The following is a 20503-nucleotide window of genomic DNA, read 5'->3' as shown; positions in this document are numbered from 1 at the left end:
ATATATATATATAAAGTAAATATATATTGTGTAAATATAATATATAAATATACAGAATTTCCACTGAAGTATGCTTTGATTCAGCCATATTATTTAGTTGCATTCATTTTTAAAATGAAAAGTAATTAATTTCATCCGCCTGATTGCACTTTCCTTCTCAAGGCACTAAATCAAGTTCAATGCCATCATTTGTCAATTGACATCACGTTGCTGCTGCTACAGTTATGAGATGTGCTCCCTTGAACTCTCTCACGTGGAAACAGAGCAGCCTGTGTTTATTCTCTTTCTCTGCCATGCTTTCGACCTCTGAGAACAGTGAACCTGCACCTTTGAAAAAGAACGATAGCTTTCTCAAGGTCAGCAGCCACATTCATATCCCTCTCTCACCCTCTCTCTCTCTACCTCTGTCTCTAGCAAGAACACTGTAATTGAGAGTGCCAGGAAATAGTGGCCGTTTGATTTTCACAGAGGACCAGGCAATTTCAGCGATCACTTCTGCTCGGTGCAAACATCTGCTGTATAAAAACACAGATTTTTTTCCTTTTCTATGTACTTTTCCTTCCAGTTAGTGGATTGAATAGAAGCAGCATCTTTCTCTTTTTTAATGAAAGTCCTTCATGCTGCTGTCACGATGGAATGTGCAGGCGTTCTCTCTGTTTTTCAAAAACCATCCTCCTTTATCTAAACACATCTTTTCAGAATAACTCCCGGAGGTCAATGCCAGACATAAATGCCATTAATATACAAAGAAAAAACACTTTTCATTAAAGCACGATTTTGCTACAGATCAGATCATTTAGAGATGGAAATGGTATCTAGGCAGTTTACCTCCAAGCCCAGGTCGCAGTCTGTTATCGTAGCCATCCAGCAATCCATCCAGGATTCGTGTGAATACTGTGATGTTATCATTGAGCTCTGACTCTTTAGGAATCCCTGTAGTAGTCTGAGAAAGGCTGATACACAAGACCACAAAGATAATTAATAACTACAAGTATTAACTCTCATCCTCCTTTCAAACATGACCACAATGATATAGTGGTCTGGAAATTTGAATCAATATGAATTAATTATAGACATATGATATTTAACATTAATTGGCTCCTGCAATGAACTAAAAAAAAAAGAAAAAAAGAAAAAGAAAGTTACACGTTAAACGTGCAATCTACCTCAGATGGCAGGTGAAAGTCATGAACAAAACACCGACCCACAGACTTCTCATTTTAGCGCTGCAATGTGGTCCATATCCCATACCTGCAAAAGTCCAGGATAGGGAGTTCATTCCAGCACTATGATAATCTGACCATTCTTCAGGGAAACTGAATTATGCACACTTTAATTTAAAAAAAAATGAACAGGGAAAGACAAAGTTTTGTGGTGCTTACAAAAAGCATAAAATAGGATGATCAGTAAACAAAAAAACAAAAACAAAACAAAAAAATCATCAAAGCAATTAAGCAAAAGTGTTAACCAAATACTTTTTCATTATTATTATTATTGATGCAATTACAATGCTGTCTTTATTTTATTTTAATTTAATTATGTTATTTAATTATTTGCAAATTAAAGTAATTATTTATTTTTACGCAATTCCATTATCAAGAATCCGTTCTCTGTTTTGTGCATGTCCCCTGAATGCCAGTTTACAACATTTCCTTCAACGTGATCGTTTGTAAAAGCTGTAGGAGTGCTGAGTTTGCAGCAGCTGTAATTCATAGTTTTAACAGCCTCTGGCGTATAAACTTGTCGAACATTTATAGCGAGTCCTTCAAAGCAGAGTTGAGCAGAGATAGTGTACAGTAAAAGCCTCGTATCTCACCTTAAATTCCTGAATGGTGCAGTGGATCCACGTTGAATAACTGCAATGAATTCCTTTTGAAGCAGTGAGCAAAATCCCGCAACGTTCAGTTTACAGCAGTAGTGTGATGCGTTGTTCTTCAGATATATCCAGTCTTAACCATACAGGCTAATTGTGCCGTACTCTCTTACGATTCAGTGACTGAAGAACCGCTGCAGAGCATTCCTTCCTTTCTTCCGCATCCCAAAGACCTCTTCATCACTCCTAAATCCAATTGAACGACAGTTACCAGACAGCACAACAGCCCTTAAAACAGTCTTTGTTTTCTCTCTCCCCCTATTCCCCCTCCAGTCAACACATCCCCTTTAACAGACCATTACTTTTTCCCCCTTCTTCCCTCTGAGGTAGCCTAGTGTACGACATCTCAACGCGCATCTGCGCAACCGTTCAAGCGTTACAGAGTTTAACAGGGTTCTCCGTTTACCGGGTCGCCGGATTGGATCGCCCCACTCTATAGCCCGACTGTCACTCTAGTGGCATTTGTTCGTGTTTGGGACAAAAGTAATAGGACGTCACCTCTGCGCGCGCTGCATAATTACCCCCCGAGGGAAATTTGAGCGGCCGTTGGGGTTTGAAACTTATCTTGTTTGAGTTTATTAAGAGAAAAGCGCGATTACCCCGGCGCCGGCGTGCGTTACGAGCGCGGAAGCTAGAAAATGAGCGGATTTCCCAACAATTCAGCTTACTAGGCATTTTGTGCGCGAGCGTTTACCCCTAGGCAGCCCCCCTGCGCCAGGCTGGCTTCCTCTACACGCGGACTATTATATCTCCACTGGGGATATTTATGGTTTAAAAGTATCAGTTTTAGCCTACTCTATTAAAACGGGTTGTAAATTAGAGAATCGTCCTGAGGATAAATTAAAGCATGTGTGAAGCTTAGCTATAAGTCATCAAGGTATCAGTCAAAGATAAATAATATTGATTTGATAGGACTAGATTCAAAACTGGTTTGCGAGAGCAGAGTTGATCATTGTTTTATAAAAGGCACAAGTAGTAATGAGGACAGCCATCAGAGGGAACTCTAATCCCATTTTTTTTCTGATGCTGACTATTACTGCAGTGCTTCAGTCGATAAATGAAAACCTTAAAAAGCTCTACCTGCTCCAGTTTCATGTTGTGCATAAGTGAAAATAACTTATTGAACTAGTTTCTTTTATAAATGACACCCTATTGCTGATTTGGGCCTATTGATTTCGTATCCGTTAGGACGAGATTTATTCTAGATTCATGAAGATTGTACAGACAGTTTTGTTGTGTAGGTATAATATGATATTGTAGTTGTGTTTTTGGGGATTGGTTAATTTTTAAGTGCTTTTGTCTGACTGCTGATTGACTTCATTGATATGGACTCCAGAGATTTTCACACGAGAGCAGCTGTTACTTCTACAGTCCACCTGTGTCCTGCAAGCATCTGATAATCCTGATCTAGTTGTGTGTGTGTGTGTGTGTGTGTGTACTGTATGTGCTCATGATAAACAGATCTTTAATAACAAAGATTAACAGAACAACACAATTGGAACTCAAGACATGTTAAAAGACATTTGAAAATGCTTTTGGGATTCAGAAACATCACAATTGTTTACAGAATGTGTTCATTCTAAAATTAGTAACAGGGCATTGAATGATGGGAATAGTAACATCACCTCCCTCTGTTTTGCAGGAATGCAGTGGATGGGAATTAAAAGCTGTTTGCAATCTATGACACAAGGTAAGTTACTCATTGTGTATGATAAATAAAGTAAATTTCATAGCATTTTACACTCACTATTGTTTGATGCACGCTGGGATTTTTTACCCAAAAAATATAATTAGCTGAGAATTTACCCACCCTCAGGCCATCCAAGATGTAGGTGAGTTTCTTCATATGAATGGGTTCAGAGAAATTAGCATTACTGCCCACCAATGGATCTTTTGCAGTGAATGGGTGCCGCCAGAATCAGAATCCAAACAGCTGATAAAAACAACAACCTAATGTAACTCCAATCCATCAATTAACATGTAAAGTGAAAATCTGCATGTTTGTAATAAACAAATCTATCATTAAGATGTTTTTAACTTCAAACCATTGTTTCCAGCTAAAATATGATTCCTCTATCCATATTATTGATTTCTCCAGTGGAAAAAGGTGTCTAATCTGTATCAGGGGAGAAATATGCACAGACCTAACACAGCTAACAAGCGAAAAACAGTCCTAAACAGTTCCAAATAAATATGATGGTGAATTTTGATGTGAGAGAATTACAGGGGATGGACTAAAGGAAACGTTATTATGGATATTGTGATGTTTTTATTAGCTGTATGAATTCTCATTCTGACGGCACCCATTCATCACAGAGGATCTCTGGTGAGCAAGTGAGATAATTGCTACATTTCTCCATATCTGTTGGGATGAAGTAACAAACCCATCTACATCTTAAATGGCCTGTGGGGGGGGGGAGTAAACTTTCAGCTAATTTTAATTTTTAGGTGAACTATTCCTTTAATGTCTCAGGAGGCATCTATGCATCTCTTCATAGTATCACAGGAGTCTGAATCCTTCAGTAGGTATTATGAGTGAATTTGCAGTGTTCTGTCTCAATCTAAAACAAATCAGACCCGCAATGTCAGCCACGTACATACATTATTCATTCAGCACAGTGCAATATTCACTCCATCCAGAGGATCTATTTATCTGTGTCCATTTAATCTGGAGGAGTGGTGGGGGCGTGCAGAGGAGAGAGGTCTTCTGCATCTGCAATTTGACACAAATGGAAGGAAAAGCCCTATCAATGGAAGCCAGTGCAACCATGTTTTCATTTCCCCTTTTTGTGATACTACAGTAGATCAGAAAACCACTTTGATAGCCCAGTGGGCAAAATAAAGAAAAGTGCCTTGTGAACTTTCGGACACGGCCTTCAGTGTTGGGGAGTAACTAGTTACATGTAACTAAATTAAGTAAATTAATTACAAAATAAATGTAATTGTAATCAGTTACAGTTACTGAGAAAAAAATGTGTCATTAAATTACAGTTACTTTTGAAAATGTTAACGATTACAAAGGGGGTTTCATTTGAATTTTTTTAAACACCCACATACAGATTTAATTGATTTCTTTCAGAAATTGCAGGGACATCACTAATATATGAGAGACCAATGTTTCAGGAGTTTATAGGACACAGAATAGGACACATTCCTATTTGATAACTTTTTATTTCCTATTTGGGTTTATGTATATGCTTTATTTTTTAAGTTTAACTGTTTTTTTTTTCTCAGCCATTGTTAGATGCCAATGTTTCCTGTCATAGATATGCAAAATATAGATTTCAAAAACAGTGTCATAGCTATTAAACTATTACTTGTTATGGTTTTAAATCTGTATTTAACCTCAGAATGATCTCAAAGTAAGTCTGATTTTGTGCTGGCTGTGCTTTAAAATTAAATCATTATAATCTTAATTCAAGGGAGAAAGGATTTTGAAAATGATCAGTGTTGAGTTCTACTGTAAGGATAGCGCTGCCTGGTTTACATGTTTAAAAAGGATTAACAGTTGAAAACATTAGAAATTTAGAAAAGTAATCAAATGTAATCGGTTACATTACTTTAATAAAGTAATTGAAATAGTTACACTACTTATTACATTTGAGATAGGGTAACTTATAATCTGTAACCTATTACATTTCCAAAGTAACCTTCCAAACGCTGACGGCCTTATACCTTACAATTAGAGGGGTCAGAGGACACCGGTCATTTTAAAGGCAAAGACAGGGATCATAGAAAAGGTTCCAGTCCTCCCACACCCTGTTTGACTAGTGTTACTTTAAAGGCTTTAACAGCATTTGGCTTGGTGTGTGACCGTGACTTGGTGCCATTTGCTCAACCCACACACTGAGGAGCCTTTGCATTTGCAGATGATGTGTGAGTGGAGTGCTTTGTTTGGATGATGGGATGTGGGTGTGTGTGGGTAAGTGCTGTTCAGAGCTACCCTCGATTTCCATCTCTCTCCTTATAGTAGCTGCTCTTCATAAACGGTTATGCTGCAAGAAGCTTAGAAATCATTTCCTATATGTATGGCTACAAAGAAATTCCCGGAAACGTTTTTTTGCAACAATATTAAATACTTTATACTCTATTAATCCCAACATTGAGGTTAAAAGGTGAAAAAGGTACACCTGACATGATTCTATGACTTTTAGTTCTGTACAGAAAGGGGTTGTTACAAGATTCAAAAGTGAATAATTAATATCTTGCAAGTTCATGAGTTTGAACTGTATTGGCCATGCCCTAAAGAAATTAAAACTGAAATTTGAAATGGAATGATGGCAAAATAAATGTACAGAATTGCAATTCAACACAGGTAATGCATTCTGGGAAATGTAGTGTATATTCACCCGGTCCAAAAAAACAAACAAATAAATAAATAAAAAAGTTAATTTAATAAATAAGATTAAATACATAAATGAAATATAAAATTTCTATTGGTCTCATTTCAAAACATCTATCTATCTAAATGTTTTTTTAAACAATGTTTTGCCAAGCCAACACTACAAATTTTTGATAAACTTTGATATGCTATTTAACATTAATGTTATATGAATTTAAATGTCAGTTAATTTTATTTTCATTTACTGTAACTTCTCTGTTATTGAAACAATCTCTATTGCTTAAAGCACTATATAAATAATGGTGGCGTGACTTAATTCTATTTCCCTTCCAATTTAAATTGCAATTCTGCGTTGTGTTCGGTACCTCAATTCAAATTCAGTTCAAACTCAAAAACTGAAATGGAATTTAAAAGGCATTCAATGAATGGTAATCCTGGCACAGACAGGACCAACTGTCCTAAAATAGATTAAACAAGATTTGCTATCAATAAAAAATTAGGAGGGTTTGAATATATCTATCATTATAGACTAATGTAGTCCTAACACTTTTTCAGGCAGCGAATCAAAGCTAAATATTGCTATACTAACAGAATATACCTGAGGACACAAGAAGAACAAGAATCCAATAACATCTTAGTGGAGTCTCAACCCTCGCCTCTCTGGAATAAAGCTTCTGAAACAGTACCAGGAAGCACAGCCACATCCCTCTGCATCCAGCGTCTGCTTCTAAAAGCATTAGGGCGGCATCAGTCCGCACACTACAGTCTTAATGCAGCCTGAGGGATTTAAAAAGGCCAAACTTCAACCACAGACCGTGTCAAATCCACCAACAGCTCTCGTAAACAGCCTTTCCATTCAGTCAGAACAATGCGGACCTGTTTTTTGAACACAGGTCAAATTAACAGGATTAGTTTAATGAGTTTTTAAAGCTTGGTAGAAGCCATTACACTTGTGCCTAATATCCAACAGACTGTCAAGCCTCACTGAAAATCTGATTATGTATAATAAAATTGTCTAGAGGCTAAATGGAGGAGCCTTAATATCCACTGATGGGGAGTGGTAGTGAGAACAAGTAATATATCAGATTGATTGTATCACAGAAGGTGTCAATAAAGCAAAATTATTCTTCTTCCACTCTGTCACATGATGTTCTGTTTATCACTATTAGTATGCGTGTGTGCGCATGCAGAGGTACAGTACAGGAGATGCCCTCCTAATAAATGTAATGTTCTAATAAAATAGAAAGCACTGCCATTTGATACCACCATAGATATTGCAGTTAAAAATGATCTTCTCTGAGAGAGAAGGAGAGATTACTAGTGTCCATAACACTCAAATGGAAGGAATGAGCTGAGTAGCAACTTAACATTTATTGATTGATTGATTGATCACACACCCTAAATGCATATTAAACCAAAACTAAATTTTTGTGCTATATTTGTGACGTGTACATCTATAAGAAAGTGTTACCAGTGGTTACCTACTTGCAAATTTTCTTTTGTTTCTTGCACAATCTCGTTGTAGCCAAACATCATTGAAATTTTGTTGAAAAATACTGAGGAAACGAATCAATACTTTTATGGCCCCTACCCAAACCTGTGGTTCTCACTTCCCGCGTTCAAGTCACGGTAAGAAACCACTAATGATGTCTACCTGAACAGCAAATGATGAGTTTGCAACACAAGAAGTCATGACTCAGTCATCATTGCAGATTTGTTTTGGGTTGCTTTCTCCTGACAAAGATTTCAAATGTACACCCACCAGCAACAATGGCAAAATACAGGAGCTGTTTATGAATAAATCGCCTAAAATACTTACCGTTTTATTGCTTTCCATGAACGAAGAGTTAAACTGAGGGGAAACCCCTCCCAGTCGTTCTCTTCAACTTTTACTCAAGTGTATACGCTTTTTTTTTACTAGATCATGAACCTGACGAAACCACACGTGTTGAACGATCTAGTTAAGTTTTTCGTTTGAATTGACTTGTAAATAATTATTTCAATAAACTCCGCGCTACACACCAACAAAATGCTGTTCGCGCCGAAGCTTGTGGGATGTCACGTGACCACTTTTCTTATAGCGAAGTCCTCGTGCTCACATACCAATTTCATCACACTCCGGTCGTCTCGGTCATCAGTTGTCGAATCAATAGTCGAACTTTCAGTTTCAGTTTCCAATTCTGACGTTTTTCCCGAGCGAACATCTAATAACAGGCGCTTTTTGTTGGGTATATGTGAAAAATAAGTCAACTGTCTCGACAGACCATCCTTTGCTTGTAGCTGAAACATAAAAAGAGGCGTAAGACTGAGACTTCAGCAGAGGGTGTAGATTCGGGACAGCACAGCTATACGGGCGTCAAAACCGAAGGATGGAGAAGATCTGGCTGTGCCCCAAACACCGACTCCCCTGCTGCAAGCTCCGGTAGTGTCTCGGGCAAAATGCATCGTATTTACCGAGCACCTAACCAAATAACGCAGTCTCCGCAAGAGAGCGAAAACCCGGATCGCAGCGATTTGTTTACGCGCGTTTGACAGTAATTGGAGTTCTTTAGCAAAAACCCACTTATGGAATAACGTAACCTGTTACCTACGCAAGGAAACCTTACAACGTCCGTTTTGTCGCTCGATTCCTTGCCTGAAAGAGTATAAGGAATGTTTGGAATACAGAAACGAAGGCTGTTTGGTGTTCTTTCATTACCGGTAATTGTGGCAGTGATGTGCTGTGCTCAAAGGTAAGAAGAGCTGGTGGAGACCATGGCGCGAGAGCATAGACCTCCTGGGCTCTAATATGATGGAAATAACCTTCTTTATTATTTCTTTTCAGCGCCAATGAACCAGGAAACATGTCTTTTGTCAAAGAGACAGTGGACAAGCTTTTGAAAGGCTATGACATTCGTCTTCGACCAGACTTTGGAGGTATGATGTTGCTCACGTCATTATTTCTTACTTTTAAGGTTGCATAAGTATGTCAAGATTGTTTTTAACATTGATATAAAATAAATAAATGCTTTCAGTGAACTTGAGGATTAAGGTTTTCTTCTCATTTAAGGTGCACCGGTCGCGGTTGGCATGAGCATCGATGTGGCAAGCATAGACATGGTGTCTGAGGTCAACATGGTATGTCTGTTTATATCTTTAATTATTTATTGGGCCATTGATATGTAGCAGACCTTTGGACATGTCCTGTCATTCTATGTACCAGGAGGAGCTTTTAATGTCGCTGTCCATGGTTCTGAAATCTCATAGCTTCGTTTCATCTGCCTGTGAGCTTTGCTCAATCTGTTTTAGTGCCAAGGTCTAGTAAGGGAAGTGTTTTTAATATTAAAATCCTATCAGTACTACATTGTGGAGGATGTGGTATTTTCTCATCATGTTAATGCTTTCGTAGTGCAGATCAGCACCAGCAAATCACTTCCAATGCCAGATGATCACTTTGAAAAAAAGCTTGAAAGATATCCTACTTGTTTTGGAACTAGAAACTGTATCAGTTTATTTTTTTCCAGTCAAAGTTTGCTACTACTGGCTGTATTAAAGAGTTAACGGTTCAATGATAGATAGTGAGCACAGTTGTTTCATGTACAACATAGATAAAAGTTTGATTTGGAGCATTAGTTGACACAATATGAAGTCTATGCTGACCGTGTTAGATTTGTTGATCTATATTTGACTTCATTTTGACTGTAGAACTCGTGCTGATTTGATTATACCTGCCAGAAACATTGCATCAAAAGTCCTGAATAGTCCATATCCACGTCATCATATGAGACCAGGTTGTCTCCATGGTGACTGTGTCCATTTCACAGTCATGAATATACAGATGGGTTAGCCTTCTCACCTGGGCACTGAGGGGAGGATGCTGTCAGCTTAGAGTCCCACAAGGGGATGGGCACATATGCTAAAGACTGTGACACAAGAAGTGATCATCAGTCACCTGGACCTGTGTTTATACAGTTCTAAAGTTGATGGACACTGACATGATGAAATTGTTCAGTATCTGACCTCATCTGGGTAGCATGATACTGTGTGTCAGTCACAGTGTGGTTCAAAACTGACATATTTGCACTTTATTTTCAGTTTTTGACATGGTTGTTCTCATATTGTATTATTTATGAAGGCTTAATCTGATCTCAGATACACTGGCTTTGATTCGCTCTGCCATTGTGTCAAATTAGAGGATATGTGTGTGAGAGGTTTGTTGTCTGTCACTTGTGGTCTTACCTTTAAAGGTGAGAGTTTGAACAAGGTGCTCTAATCCTAGATTACCCCCAAACACGTCCGTTGGATCTCAGAGCAGTGAAGTCACATAACCCACGCAGTCACAGAAAATCTTGTTGTCATGTGAGATGTGCGCTGCTCTGATTGGAGCCGTCTGTAATGCAGTGCCACTCAGCCCACATCTTTCCTTTCACTCACTTCTCCCATTCACTGTAGAGATGCATTGATCAGTGCATTTTGCAATATTAAGATCATTAATAATTAAACACAGCCACGCTTAGTCTTATCAGGTATGTGAATTATTCACTATAGCCACATTTAGCGTTAGTTCTCCCGTGGAGTAAAACCAACCCTGTCAGCATGAAATATTAACTCAATTTGTAGCTGAAATCAACAAGGCTGCAGACATTAGCCCGGTTGATGAGGTTAGCCATGTGACTGAACTTAGAGCGCTTTTGCACGGGAAGTCTAATGGTAAGGTAATCAAGCAGACGCTAACAGGATTTTCCCGCCTAAGAATGGTGTTTGCTCTTTACAGATTAGTTATTTCTGTACAATGGATTAGCTTTCTTTAGAGGTACAAATTAGGATTACTTGGCCCGTATTGTTAATAGCAGTGATCCAGGCAGGACAAGGATGTGTGTATGTGTGTGGCGGGGGTTGGTTCAGCTCAGCAAAGCTCAACGCAGCCCAGCACAGTGGGGATATCAGGGAAACCTCTGTGCACAGTAGGGATTACAGCAGTCAGTGTGATTATTATTCTGTGAGACAGTTAAGCATCCAGGGAGTGACAGGAATAGAGAGCAATATGAAACATTACCGGCAGAGGCATATCCGTGCACGTCGACGCACACACTCTGCCTGTGTATACATGATTGCTTATGCAGGCTGTATGGAATAGTTCATCTCTCTTGAGATTATCTTTGAAGTGATATGATTGAGTGCGTGTTTGCGCACTATAGAAATGGTGAGAAAGGGAAAAAGGTATCTTAGTATGCATTCATATATGCATCAAAGTTGAATGTGAGAAGGGAAATAGATTATACACTACTGGTCAAATTTTGGAGTTATTAATTTTTTTATGTTTAGTAAGAAGTCTCTTATTCTTACAAAGATTGCATTTATTTGATCAAAAACAGCAAGATTTTGAAATATTATTACACTTAAAGAGAACTGTTTTCTATTTAAATATATTTAAAAATGTAATTTATTTTTGTAACTTTTCACTAGACTTTACTCCAGTCTTCAGTGTCATGTGATCCTTCAATAATCTTTCTAATTTGCTGATTTAATGCTCTATAAGCATTTCTTGATAATCAATGTAAAACTTTCTTATTGTTATCAATATTGGTGCTTATCAATTATTAGTGTTCATTTGTTAATAATGGTTATTAATGTCAATATTATTGATATTATTATCAATATTATTATTAGTTTTTGCTGCTTAATATTTTTGTGTAAACTTTGTTAAAAAAATTTCAGGATTCATTGATGACTAGAAAGTTCAAAGAAAAGCATTTATTTGAAAATGCTGTTTCATGACATTATAAATGTATTTAATGTCACACAATTTAATGCAACCTTGTCTGTTTTTTTTTTTAATCTTCACCCAAACTTTTTTATGTTTCATTTTCTACAAAAATGTAATAACAGTTTTCAACACTGATAATAATAATAAATGTTCTTATGCACCAAATCAGCATATTAGAATGATTTCTGAAGGATCCTGTTATACCAAAGACTGGAGTAATGGCTGCTTTGCATCACAGGAATAAATTACATTTTAAAATGTATTTAAAAAAGCAGTTCTTAAAAATTTTAATAATATTTCACACTATTAATGAATTTGCTGTATTTTTAGCAAATAAATGCAGCCTTGGTGAGCATAATAAAAATTAAAAAAACGTAATTATTTAAATCTTTTGACCGCTAGTGTTAAGAAGTAAATGTATGCCAATGTTGCTCTCCGTGGTGCTGAAATGCTCATGCTTATTTTGTGCATAAGATTTGAGAAGGATTTTGCAAATGTTGAGGTCTTGACATAGGCTAATTTAACAATTTGTCACAACTTACAGTACATCAGTTGTTAACCTTATCTAACACAGAATATAATATAATATAAGAATATAATAACACAAATCAGGACAAAAAATATTTCTTGTGAACTTAACTGCACAATATATATTGTTGACGGCGTATTACTATGTTTACCAGATGCTACTATAATTTTATAATTAAATTCTGTTCAATTCTGTTACTCTGACATTTATAGTCAGTCACACACATACATATTGAAAAGGACCTTACACTGTCAATATGTCAGATGAAGCAGCTTTCATGTTGTGTTTGGTTAATTTCAATAACAGGCCCCTGGAGTGTTCAGTGCAGATTCTCCTGTAAGTGTGGCTGACAACACCAAAGGCTTTAGGAATTTTGGTCATTTTAATTTCCTCAACCCCAGGTTGACTTTAAAATGTATTATTCTTCAACACAGCAGCTTGAATAGCTCTTTTTTTATATCAAGGCAGAGTTTTTTCAAGTGTTTAAAGGTTTGAATACGGAATAGTTGCTTGTTGACTTATGCTGATTTTGTTTTCTCTTGTGTCTGGATCTTCAATCCAGCCACAGACACTAAGTATACAGTTTTAAAACATGTTAGTTACAGCTTAATACACCTTAGAAGATTTATTTGAAATTATAAGCAGTGATGCAATTTCAATTAATTTAAAGATGTATTTCTTCATATTTGTATTTGTTTGTTTGTTTGTTTGTTTGTTTATTTATTTATTTTTATTCATTTATTCAGCAAGGATGCATTAAATTAATCAAAAGTCACAGCAAAGACATGTATAATGTTACAAAAGATAAAAAAAAAATAAAGTATTATAGTTTTCCAGAACAGTATGTATAGTCTGCAAAAAATAGGCTAACGGGGCCACGTTACCCAAATCTTGTCCCCCTCAGTGGAGTCAGGTGTCAGTATTTCTCCTGTCTATTTCACAAAACAGAAAGGAGTAAATGATGCTCAAATGTTGACATTTAGACTGTTCAAGCGCAGGTGTAACTGTATGTGATGTGTGTGATAGATTGATAGAGGTAATATAGTGACAGAATTGCACAACTGCCTCATCCAGCCATGATTAGTCCAACCTGTTAACTCTTGCCATTAGGCAGTGAGTCACAGGAAAACATCTCCTGATTGACTGACATATCCACGGCTTTTCTTACACCCCTGTTGACTGTGACAAGGCCTGATTGTGTGGTGTAGTGTATAAATAGCCGGCTGCCATGGCAATGAGGCTCGCTCTTGCAGAGTGTCAGGTGGGCAGGCAGTGTGTGCGCATGTGTGTGTTTTGAACGTTAAATTGTGGTACCTCATTAGCTAGACTGACGTGCCAGATATGGACATGAAACACATCAAGATTTTAGTTTGTGCGTGTGTTAATGAAACCAAGAAGAAGGAAATCAATGGAGTGGATGTTTTTCAAATGTCTTGCCGTCACTTTATATGACAAAAGTAACAGTCCCAGAGGTTCTGTAGTGACATGGATAGACATTACAGGAGAATTTGTGCTTTCCCCACAGCATTCAAAAGCGTAGTCTGAGACAAGGCTGTTACACTGAGATGCTTTCCAGATTTTTACCCCAGAGGCTTGTTTTTGCTGTTTTCCCTGGGTTTCCTCTGAACATCTTCATTGGTTTATACTCAAGCGCTAAAAGAATCACTCTTTACTGTGGCAGTTGTGGTCTAATCATATCATACCCTGAAGTTTGTTCTTGAAAGTTACACCAATGTTTCTGGTGCAGTACAAGTAAAACTCTATGAAGTCTATATTGATTACCACAAAACTGTGATATTTTAGTATTATTCATATATTATTATAGTATTTATTAATATTTTGAACTGGCTTTTATTTTTACATTTTGAAGTTTCCGTCTTCATTTTTAAGTTTTAGTAATGTTGTTATGTGCTTTTGTCATTTTATCAGTTTTTTTTTTATATTAATAGCTTTAATTTACTTGTATTTCAGTTTTAGTTTTAGTAATTTTGATTGCCCAAACATACACACTACACACTGACTAAAATTAAAAAAGTGAAAAAGCATAATAGGACCCCTTTAAGGTAGATTAAACTACAGTTATGTGTTCTTGTGGGTGAGTTTGTTTAATGTAAACATCACTTCAAGCATAGATAAATTACATCTCTTCCTATTTCCCAGCTTTCCATGGTTGTAAAAATTGAAGGATTGGATATAACCTTGCTCAAACGAGGTTGGTAAGCGATTCAGGCACGCTAGTCACGTTTAACAGGTATAATGTAAAGTGTTAGGTCATACGTAAATGCTTAATAAAGTATTTTAAAGTTTATTTTGGTGCATTACCTTGTTCCACTTTCAGTGGAAATGCATTACTGTGAGCACAATCTTTATTTGCTTGTTTTACCAATAGAGGGACAAGTTAAAATTGTTTTAGCTGAACTTGTATTGAACCCGGAACATTCCTTTAAAGCAGGTTTATGTTCCTTTTCCTCACAGTTGCTATTTTGGTAGACATCTCCTTACATGCCTGAGTAAAAAACCAATATTGTAGGATTCTGTAAATGGAAATGTATTACATTATGAACCAAATAGCTTTAGCTTGAAATGTGATCCATGCACTGTCTAATAAGGTCTGCTTTTTAATGTTGTGCTCTTGATGTCAGTGCGTGCAGCGGTATTCTGTCTTCAGACTGGAAGTGATAGGGCTGTTAAAGACTAAAAGCTCTCATGTTGTCAGTGGTGTAAACCCAGTGCCTTGAGTAAAAAGGATTTGCCTTATGTACATTACATTTTACTGTACCAGCGCCTCTCTCCCTCATCTCTTTTAAAATCAGGGAATGGGAATGTCATTACACACACAGAGGCGTATTTTCACTCCCAGAGTTGAGCTGTAGTGCAAGAATTATGGCATGAAGTATCCTATTCCAAGACGTCTGTCAGCAAGATTACTTGGAAAAAGCAAAAAAAGTGTTGAAAATATAACACTATTCCATAAAAATGAATTAAATACAATTTGCATCTAACGGACCGTGCTGCTTACACAGCCTCTCTTGAGGAGGGCCCAGCACAGGCGGTATTAAATAACCCTGTCAAAATGTGCTGTTAGAAAGCAGAATATTTCTCAGAAATCAAAAGCATTCAGACATAATCAATATACTGCTGCTTTTCTGTGTTCAGTCAGGAGGGTGAATCTCACGAAACCTGTCAAGAGCAGTTCCCAGTCCCAATATTCATATATATATATTACCCCAAGATATCCCAAAATTTTAATTTTAAATTTATTCACCCTCAAGATGCAGATAAGTTTGTTTCTTCATCAGAACAAATTTTAAGAAATTTAGCATTACATCACTTGCTCAACCAATGGATCCTTTGTGGTCAATGGGTGCAGTCAGAGTCCAAACAGCTGATAAAAACATCAATAATCTGCAAGTAATCCACATGACTCCAGTCCATCAATTAATGTCTTGTGAAGCAAAAAGCTTTTGTGATAAAAGTCCATAATAAATATCAATAATATTGCTTTATCCTGTGGAAAAAGTTGTCTGAATCAGGGGGGAAATATGCACGGATGAAGCACTGTTTACAAACGAAAACAGTTCTAAACAAATATGTCTGTGGATTTTGATGTGAGAGGACCATGTGGAATGAACTTTTTCACTGGAGGGAGCGTTATTATGGATTATGGAATGGTGGATTTGCAGCTGCTAAATTCTAAATTTCTCCAAATCTGTTGAAGAACAAATTCATCTACATCTTGGATGGCCTGAGGTTTAGAACATTGGGTAAACTATTCCTTTAAGCCTTTTTTAAAGGTTTTTTTTTTTTTTTTTTTTAATACCACTTAAAAAAAAACTCATTACTATAATGGAAAATATATTTTTAAAGAGTATTTTTTTAAAGGTGTACTTATTACTACCTATCATTTTTGCTGATTTATGTAAAAAAATATAGAAATAAAAAAATAAATATATTACTGTCGGGTCTCGGGTCTGATCACCTGTTTCTTGCTGTCTCTGTGTTGTGTGTTGTGGTGCATGGTTGTTTTGACAGCTCGCCACGTGCGCATATGTCAGCATGATTGTTTCCCCGCCCTCCTTGTTAAGGTATGTCCCCTTTTGAGTGCTCTGTGGGATATAAACCGCCTCTGTTTCCATCACAGGAACCCGATGCTGCGGTTCCGTCCGCCCTGGCTTTCGTTCAGCGCTGCCGCCGCACCTGGGAGAAAGTCAGGAGGGTTTTGGTCCGAACCTCAGGACGAACCAAGGCAGCAGCCGATCGTCGCCGGTCCTCTCCTCCAACCTATGTGTGCGGTCAACGGGTATGGCTTTCTACCAAGGATCTGCCTCTCCGGGTGCCTTCTCGTAAGCTGGCGCCCAGATTCATTGGGCCGTACCGCGTCACCAAGGTGGTTAATCCAGTGGCGATAAGGCTCAAGCTCCCTCCTGCTCTTGGTCGGGTTCACCCTGTGTTTCATGTCTCTAGGGTTAAACCTGTGTTTTCTTCTCCCCTTAACCCTGCCGGCGATCTTCCCGCCCCCCCACCCCCTCGTCTTGTGGATGGCTCCCCTACCTATACGGTTAGGAGATTACTCGACGAGCGACGCCGTGGAAGAGGGTTTCAGTATCTCGTGGACTGGGAGGGCTATGGGCCAGAGGAGAGATGCTGGGTGCCGTCCCGGGACATTTTGGACCGTTCGTTGATCGAGGACTTCCGTCGGCGACAAGGTGGGCCTCCTCCTGGGGCGCCTGGTGGCGCTCCTGGGAGGGGGGGTACTGTCGGGTCTCGGGTCTGATCACCTGTTTCTTGTTGTCTCTGTGTTGTGTGTTGTGGTGCATGGTTGTTTTGACAGCTCGCCACGTGCGCATATGTCAGCATGATTGTTTCCCCGCCCTCCTTGTTATCTGCTCGCCCCTTGTTTCACACCTGGTTCTGGTCTTCTCATTAGCTTCTCCTTATAGCTCCTCGTGTTTCTCTGCCTTTTGTCAGATTGTTGTGATTATTCCCTTGCTCTGACTGTCTATGTTAGTATCGTTTACCTGCCCTGTCTTGTCTCGTCCAGGCTCCAGTGCTCGTAGCTGTTTGTTGTATCTCCCGCACCTCTCTGTGCGTGCAGGAACCCGTGGGCGTCCTCCGGCATCCGCCTACCCTGGGACTCTGCGGTCTCGTTGTTGGGCTGCTCAGCCTCTCGCTCGGATTAGCAAGCTGCTTTCCCCCCATCTGGGTGGTTGGGAGTTCCACGTCCACACTGACTGTCCGCGAAGGCACTCATTGCCCGCGGTGATTTCTCTGTTCAATAAAGCCTCTGTTGTACCCGCATCTGAATCCAGCCTCGTTTCTCCGACATATTACTATATTTTTAATGTAAAGTGAATAAAGGCTTTTTAATTTTACACTATAATTTCGAGTGCCTTGGAGTGCCTTCCCGCATCCAAAGAACACCGATTTATGGACTTTATACCCCAGCAGCATTTTTTTTTTTTTTGGCATATTTTTGATATCTTAAAGCCTTCGTTCATTATTTAATTATTTTTCTTTGTTTTTTGAGGTGAAATGTGACTTAGACATGCTATCGTGAGATTCACATAGATAAGACTCCCCAGATCACTATTATGTATACAATTAAAAGTATATCATGCCTCTCTTTCTCTTTCTCCATATGCTTTGATGGGCAGTCTGGGTCATTAGATGCTTTCCTGACAACATCTGAAGTCAGGGAACATTTTATAAGTGCTACTGACGCACAGGACTGAAATTCTCATCCGTGCACAAACACGAATGAAACATATTCAGCGTGATAGTACTGCATGGATACACAGCAGATGATCGCTTTGGTACAATGTGTGTGGCAAGTATAAGTGGTTGCCCTGGAAACCAATATCATCTTTAGTCAGGATTTGAAGATGTTTGTGGTACTTACCCAGGTGAAGAGGGAGGTGGGGGTGGCTTTATGAAATTACAGTTTTTTATTTTAAAAAAAAAGCATGTTTGCTGAAAGTGTAATTATACCTACAAAAAAAAAGCTCCCATCGTACCTGCTGCTTTCAGGTCAAGCATAAAAAAAACTGTCAAATGAATCTGTTGATCTTCATGATACAAAGAAGCTTTCAAAAACATGATGATCCAGTTATGATGAATGCTGGTGATTTCCTTTCATTTAATGCAGCCGTAACCTGACAATTGAGTTTGGTCAAAGAGCTTTTAAGGTGAAAGCGAGAGAAGGAAAATGCACAGAAAGCAAAGAATGCCCGGAAAGCCTCAGAAACGCACAAGGTATCGGCCTAGAGCTCAGCACGCCTGTGTGGGCGTTCTGCGGAGAGAGAGCGTCGTCAAGGAGACCGGAATTATTAATATATTTAGTCTTTTGTTTGCTCTCGCCCCCTTTATTTTTAGCCTGATAGTCGGTTTTGTGGCCTGTAATTGTTCAATCAGGCGTAATATCAGTGTATAGAAGTGTTAACTCTGAACTTCGCTAAGTGCCTATTATCTCCACCTTTAGGATAAATAGGTGTGCTTTGGGAAGCGTTTCCTTCCAGCGACTGGTATGTGTCATATGACCTGAAGGCAAATGGAGCAGGTTGCGGTCTAAGTGCCCTCTAAAAACAGTTTACGTGGGCCATGAGGTGACATTCAGGGGTTCTCCGCTTCAATTATAAATGGAACTGTGTGTTAAGAGGACATCCCACTGTTTAAATCACCCCAAAATGTCCCGTTGGATACTCAGTCTCCTGTTGAAAGTCTTATTAAGTGCAACAGACACAGGACGTTCACACATGCAAAATGCACTGCAAAGCCCCTGGGCTTATCCCTGCAGAGCACTAGCAGGCAATGGAGAGGGCAAGCAGCAAGATCACGCTGTGACATCAGCCTCTTTGTACACCATGTTAACTACAGCCTGTTGAGTTGCAGAGCTCTGGGGATGAGTGCCTCTTTCTGCTCTTAGGAATTCATCCGCTGTTAGTAGGAAGTTTTTTTTTTCCTGTGCGCTTAACAATGGTTGTCTTTCCTCCGTGCTGTTGTTTGCATGGGAGGAAGCACGTTGATGTCAGGAGGAAAATCAATATCATATGAAAGAAAACTGGCTCTATGACTGACCTGAACCTTGAGCTGCCAGATGCAATTTCTGAGCAGTGGATGCAAGAGCCCAACGCTTCTGGAGTCAAAAGTAGTTGGAGCCATTAGGAATTTTTTTTATTATTCACAATTCCAGTTCCTTTTAGTATATTAAAGAGATAATTCACTCAAAAAAAATCAATTCTGTCATAGTTTAAGCATCATCACTTTACATGTATGACTTTTTTCTTCTGTGGAGCAAAATAAGATATTTTTGAAAAATTGTGGTATTTGTCATACAATGAAAGTCAATGTTATTTGGACCCATTTAATTTGTAAAAGTTCTTTCTAAAGAAGAAAGAAAGACAACGAGGTTTGTAATTACATGAAGATGAGTAAATAAAATAATTTTTATTTTGGAGTAAACTATCCCTTTAAGAAATAAATCAATGGCATAGTTTTCATTAATATTTATAAAGTACTATTGACAAAATGCATAATGCATGTCTTTAACTCCATGTTGGTATATGAACAGTCAGTAACTACACTGATTTAGGTCTCCTGTTAAGTGTAAGCTGTATGCACTAAAAGGAACTGACTCATTATTGTCATTCATGAATCGGGCTACACTGTTTGCACTGTATGCTTTTGATTCACTAGCAAGAATCAGTCCATAAGAGTCATTTGTTCTGTATTCGAATGTCCAAGATAACAAGGCAAGGCAAGGCAAGTGTATTTATATTAGGGCTGCACGATAAATATCGCACGATATTTAATGCGCATCTCGTCAGTAAAGCCGGTTCTGTAATCAGCGGTAAATCTCTACACGTGCGTGCTTTCACGTGGAGCAGCATTAACTACACAGAGCCGTTGTTCACTGACAAGTTGCGCAAAACCACGATCATATTTTGCGCATGTTTTGCGCAGCTGTGAACAACGGCTCTGTGTAGTAAATGCTGCTTCATGTGAAAGCACGCACGT

At 38.4% G+C, this 20503-nt stretch overlaps 2 protein-coding genes across 6 annotated transcripts in view; one reads left to right on the top strand and one right to left on the bottom strand.

Annotated features, from left to right (window-relative positions):
* The window catches only part of gabra5 (gamma-aminobutyric acid type A receptor subunit alpha5), a 37123-nt gene extending 29028 nt beyond the window's left edge, over positions 1–8095 (bottom strand). The window contains exons 1-4 of one of the 2 annotated variants that reach the window (XM_016516015.1): positions 8035–8095; positions 1817–2059; positions 1167–1251; positions 829–953 (exon numbers count right to left, since the gene is read on the bottom strand). In XM_016516015.1, coding sequence (XP_016371501.1) covers positions 829–953; positions 1167–1249 — 208 coding nt within the window. In that variant the 5' untranslated portion in view covers positions 1250–1251; positions 1817–2059; positions 8035–8095. Of the gene's footprint in view, positions 1–828; positions 954–1166; positions 1437–1816; positions 2060–8034 lie in introns of those variants that run through there. The other variant, XM_016516013.1, reaches the window with a different exon arrangement.
* LOC107711086 (gamma-aminobutyric acid receptor subunit beta-3-like) overlaps positions 1–20503 on the top strand; it is a 76365-nt gene that overhangs the window by 16987 nt on the left and 38875 nt on the right. For 2 of the 4 annotated variants that reach the window (XM_016516010.1, XM_016516009.1), the window contains exons 1-3: positions 8801–8947; positions 9040–9131; positions 9265–9332. In XM_016516010.1, coding sequence (XP_016371496.1) covers positions 8868–8947; positions 9040–9131; positions 9265–9332 — 240 coding nt within the window. In that variant the 5' untranslated portion in view covers positions 8801–8867. Of the gene's footprint in view, positions 1–3515; positions 3564–7752; positions 7845–8800; positions 8948–9039; positions 9132–9264; positions 9333–20503 lie in introns of those variants that run through there. The other 2 variants (XM_016516011.1, XM_016516012.1) reach the window with 2 other exon arrangements.

Source organism: Sinocyclocheilus rhinocerous, unplaced genomic scaffold, assembly GCF_001515625.1.
Source record: "Sinocyclocheilus rhinocerous isolate Xijiao unplaced genomic scaffold, SAMN03320098_v1.1 scaffold85, whole genome shotgun sequence".
In the NCBI taxonomy this organism is placed as follows: Eukaryota; Metazoa; Chordata; class Actinopteri; order Cypriniformes; family Cyprinidae; genus Sinocyclocheilus; species Sinocyclocheilus rhinocerous.
This window is presented reverse-complemented; position numbering and strand designations above follow the sequence as displayed.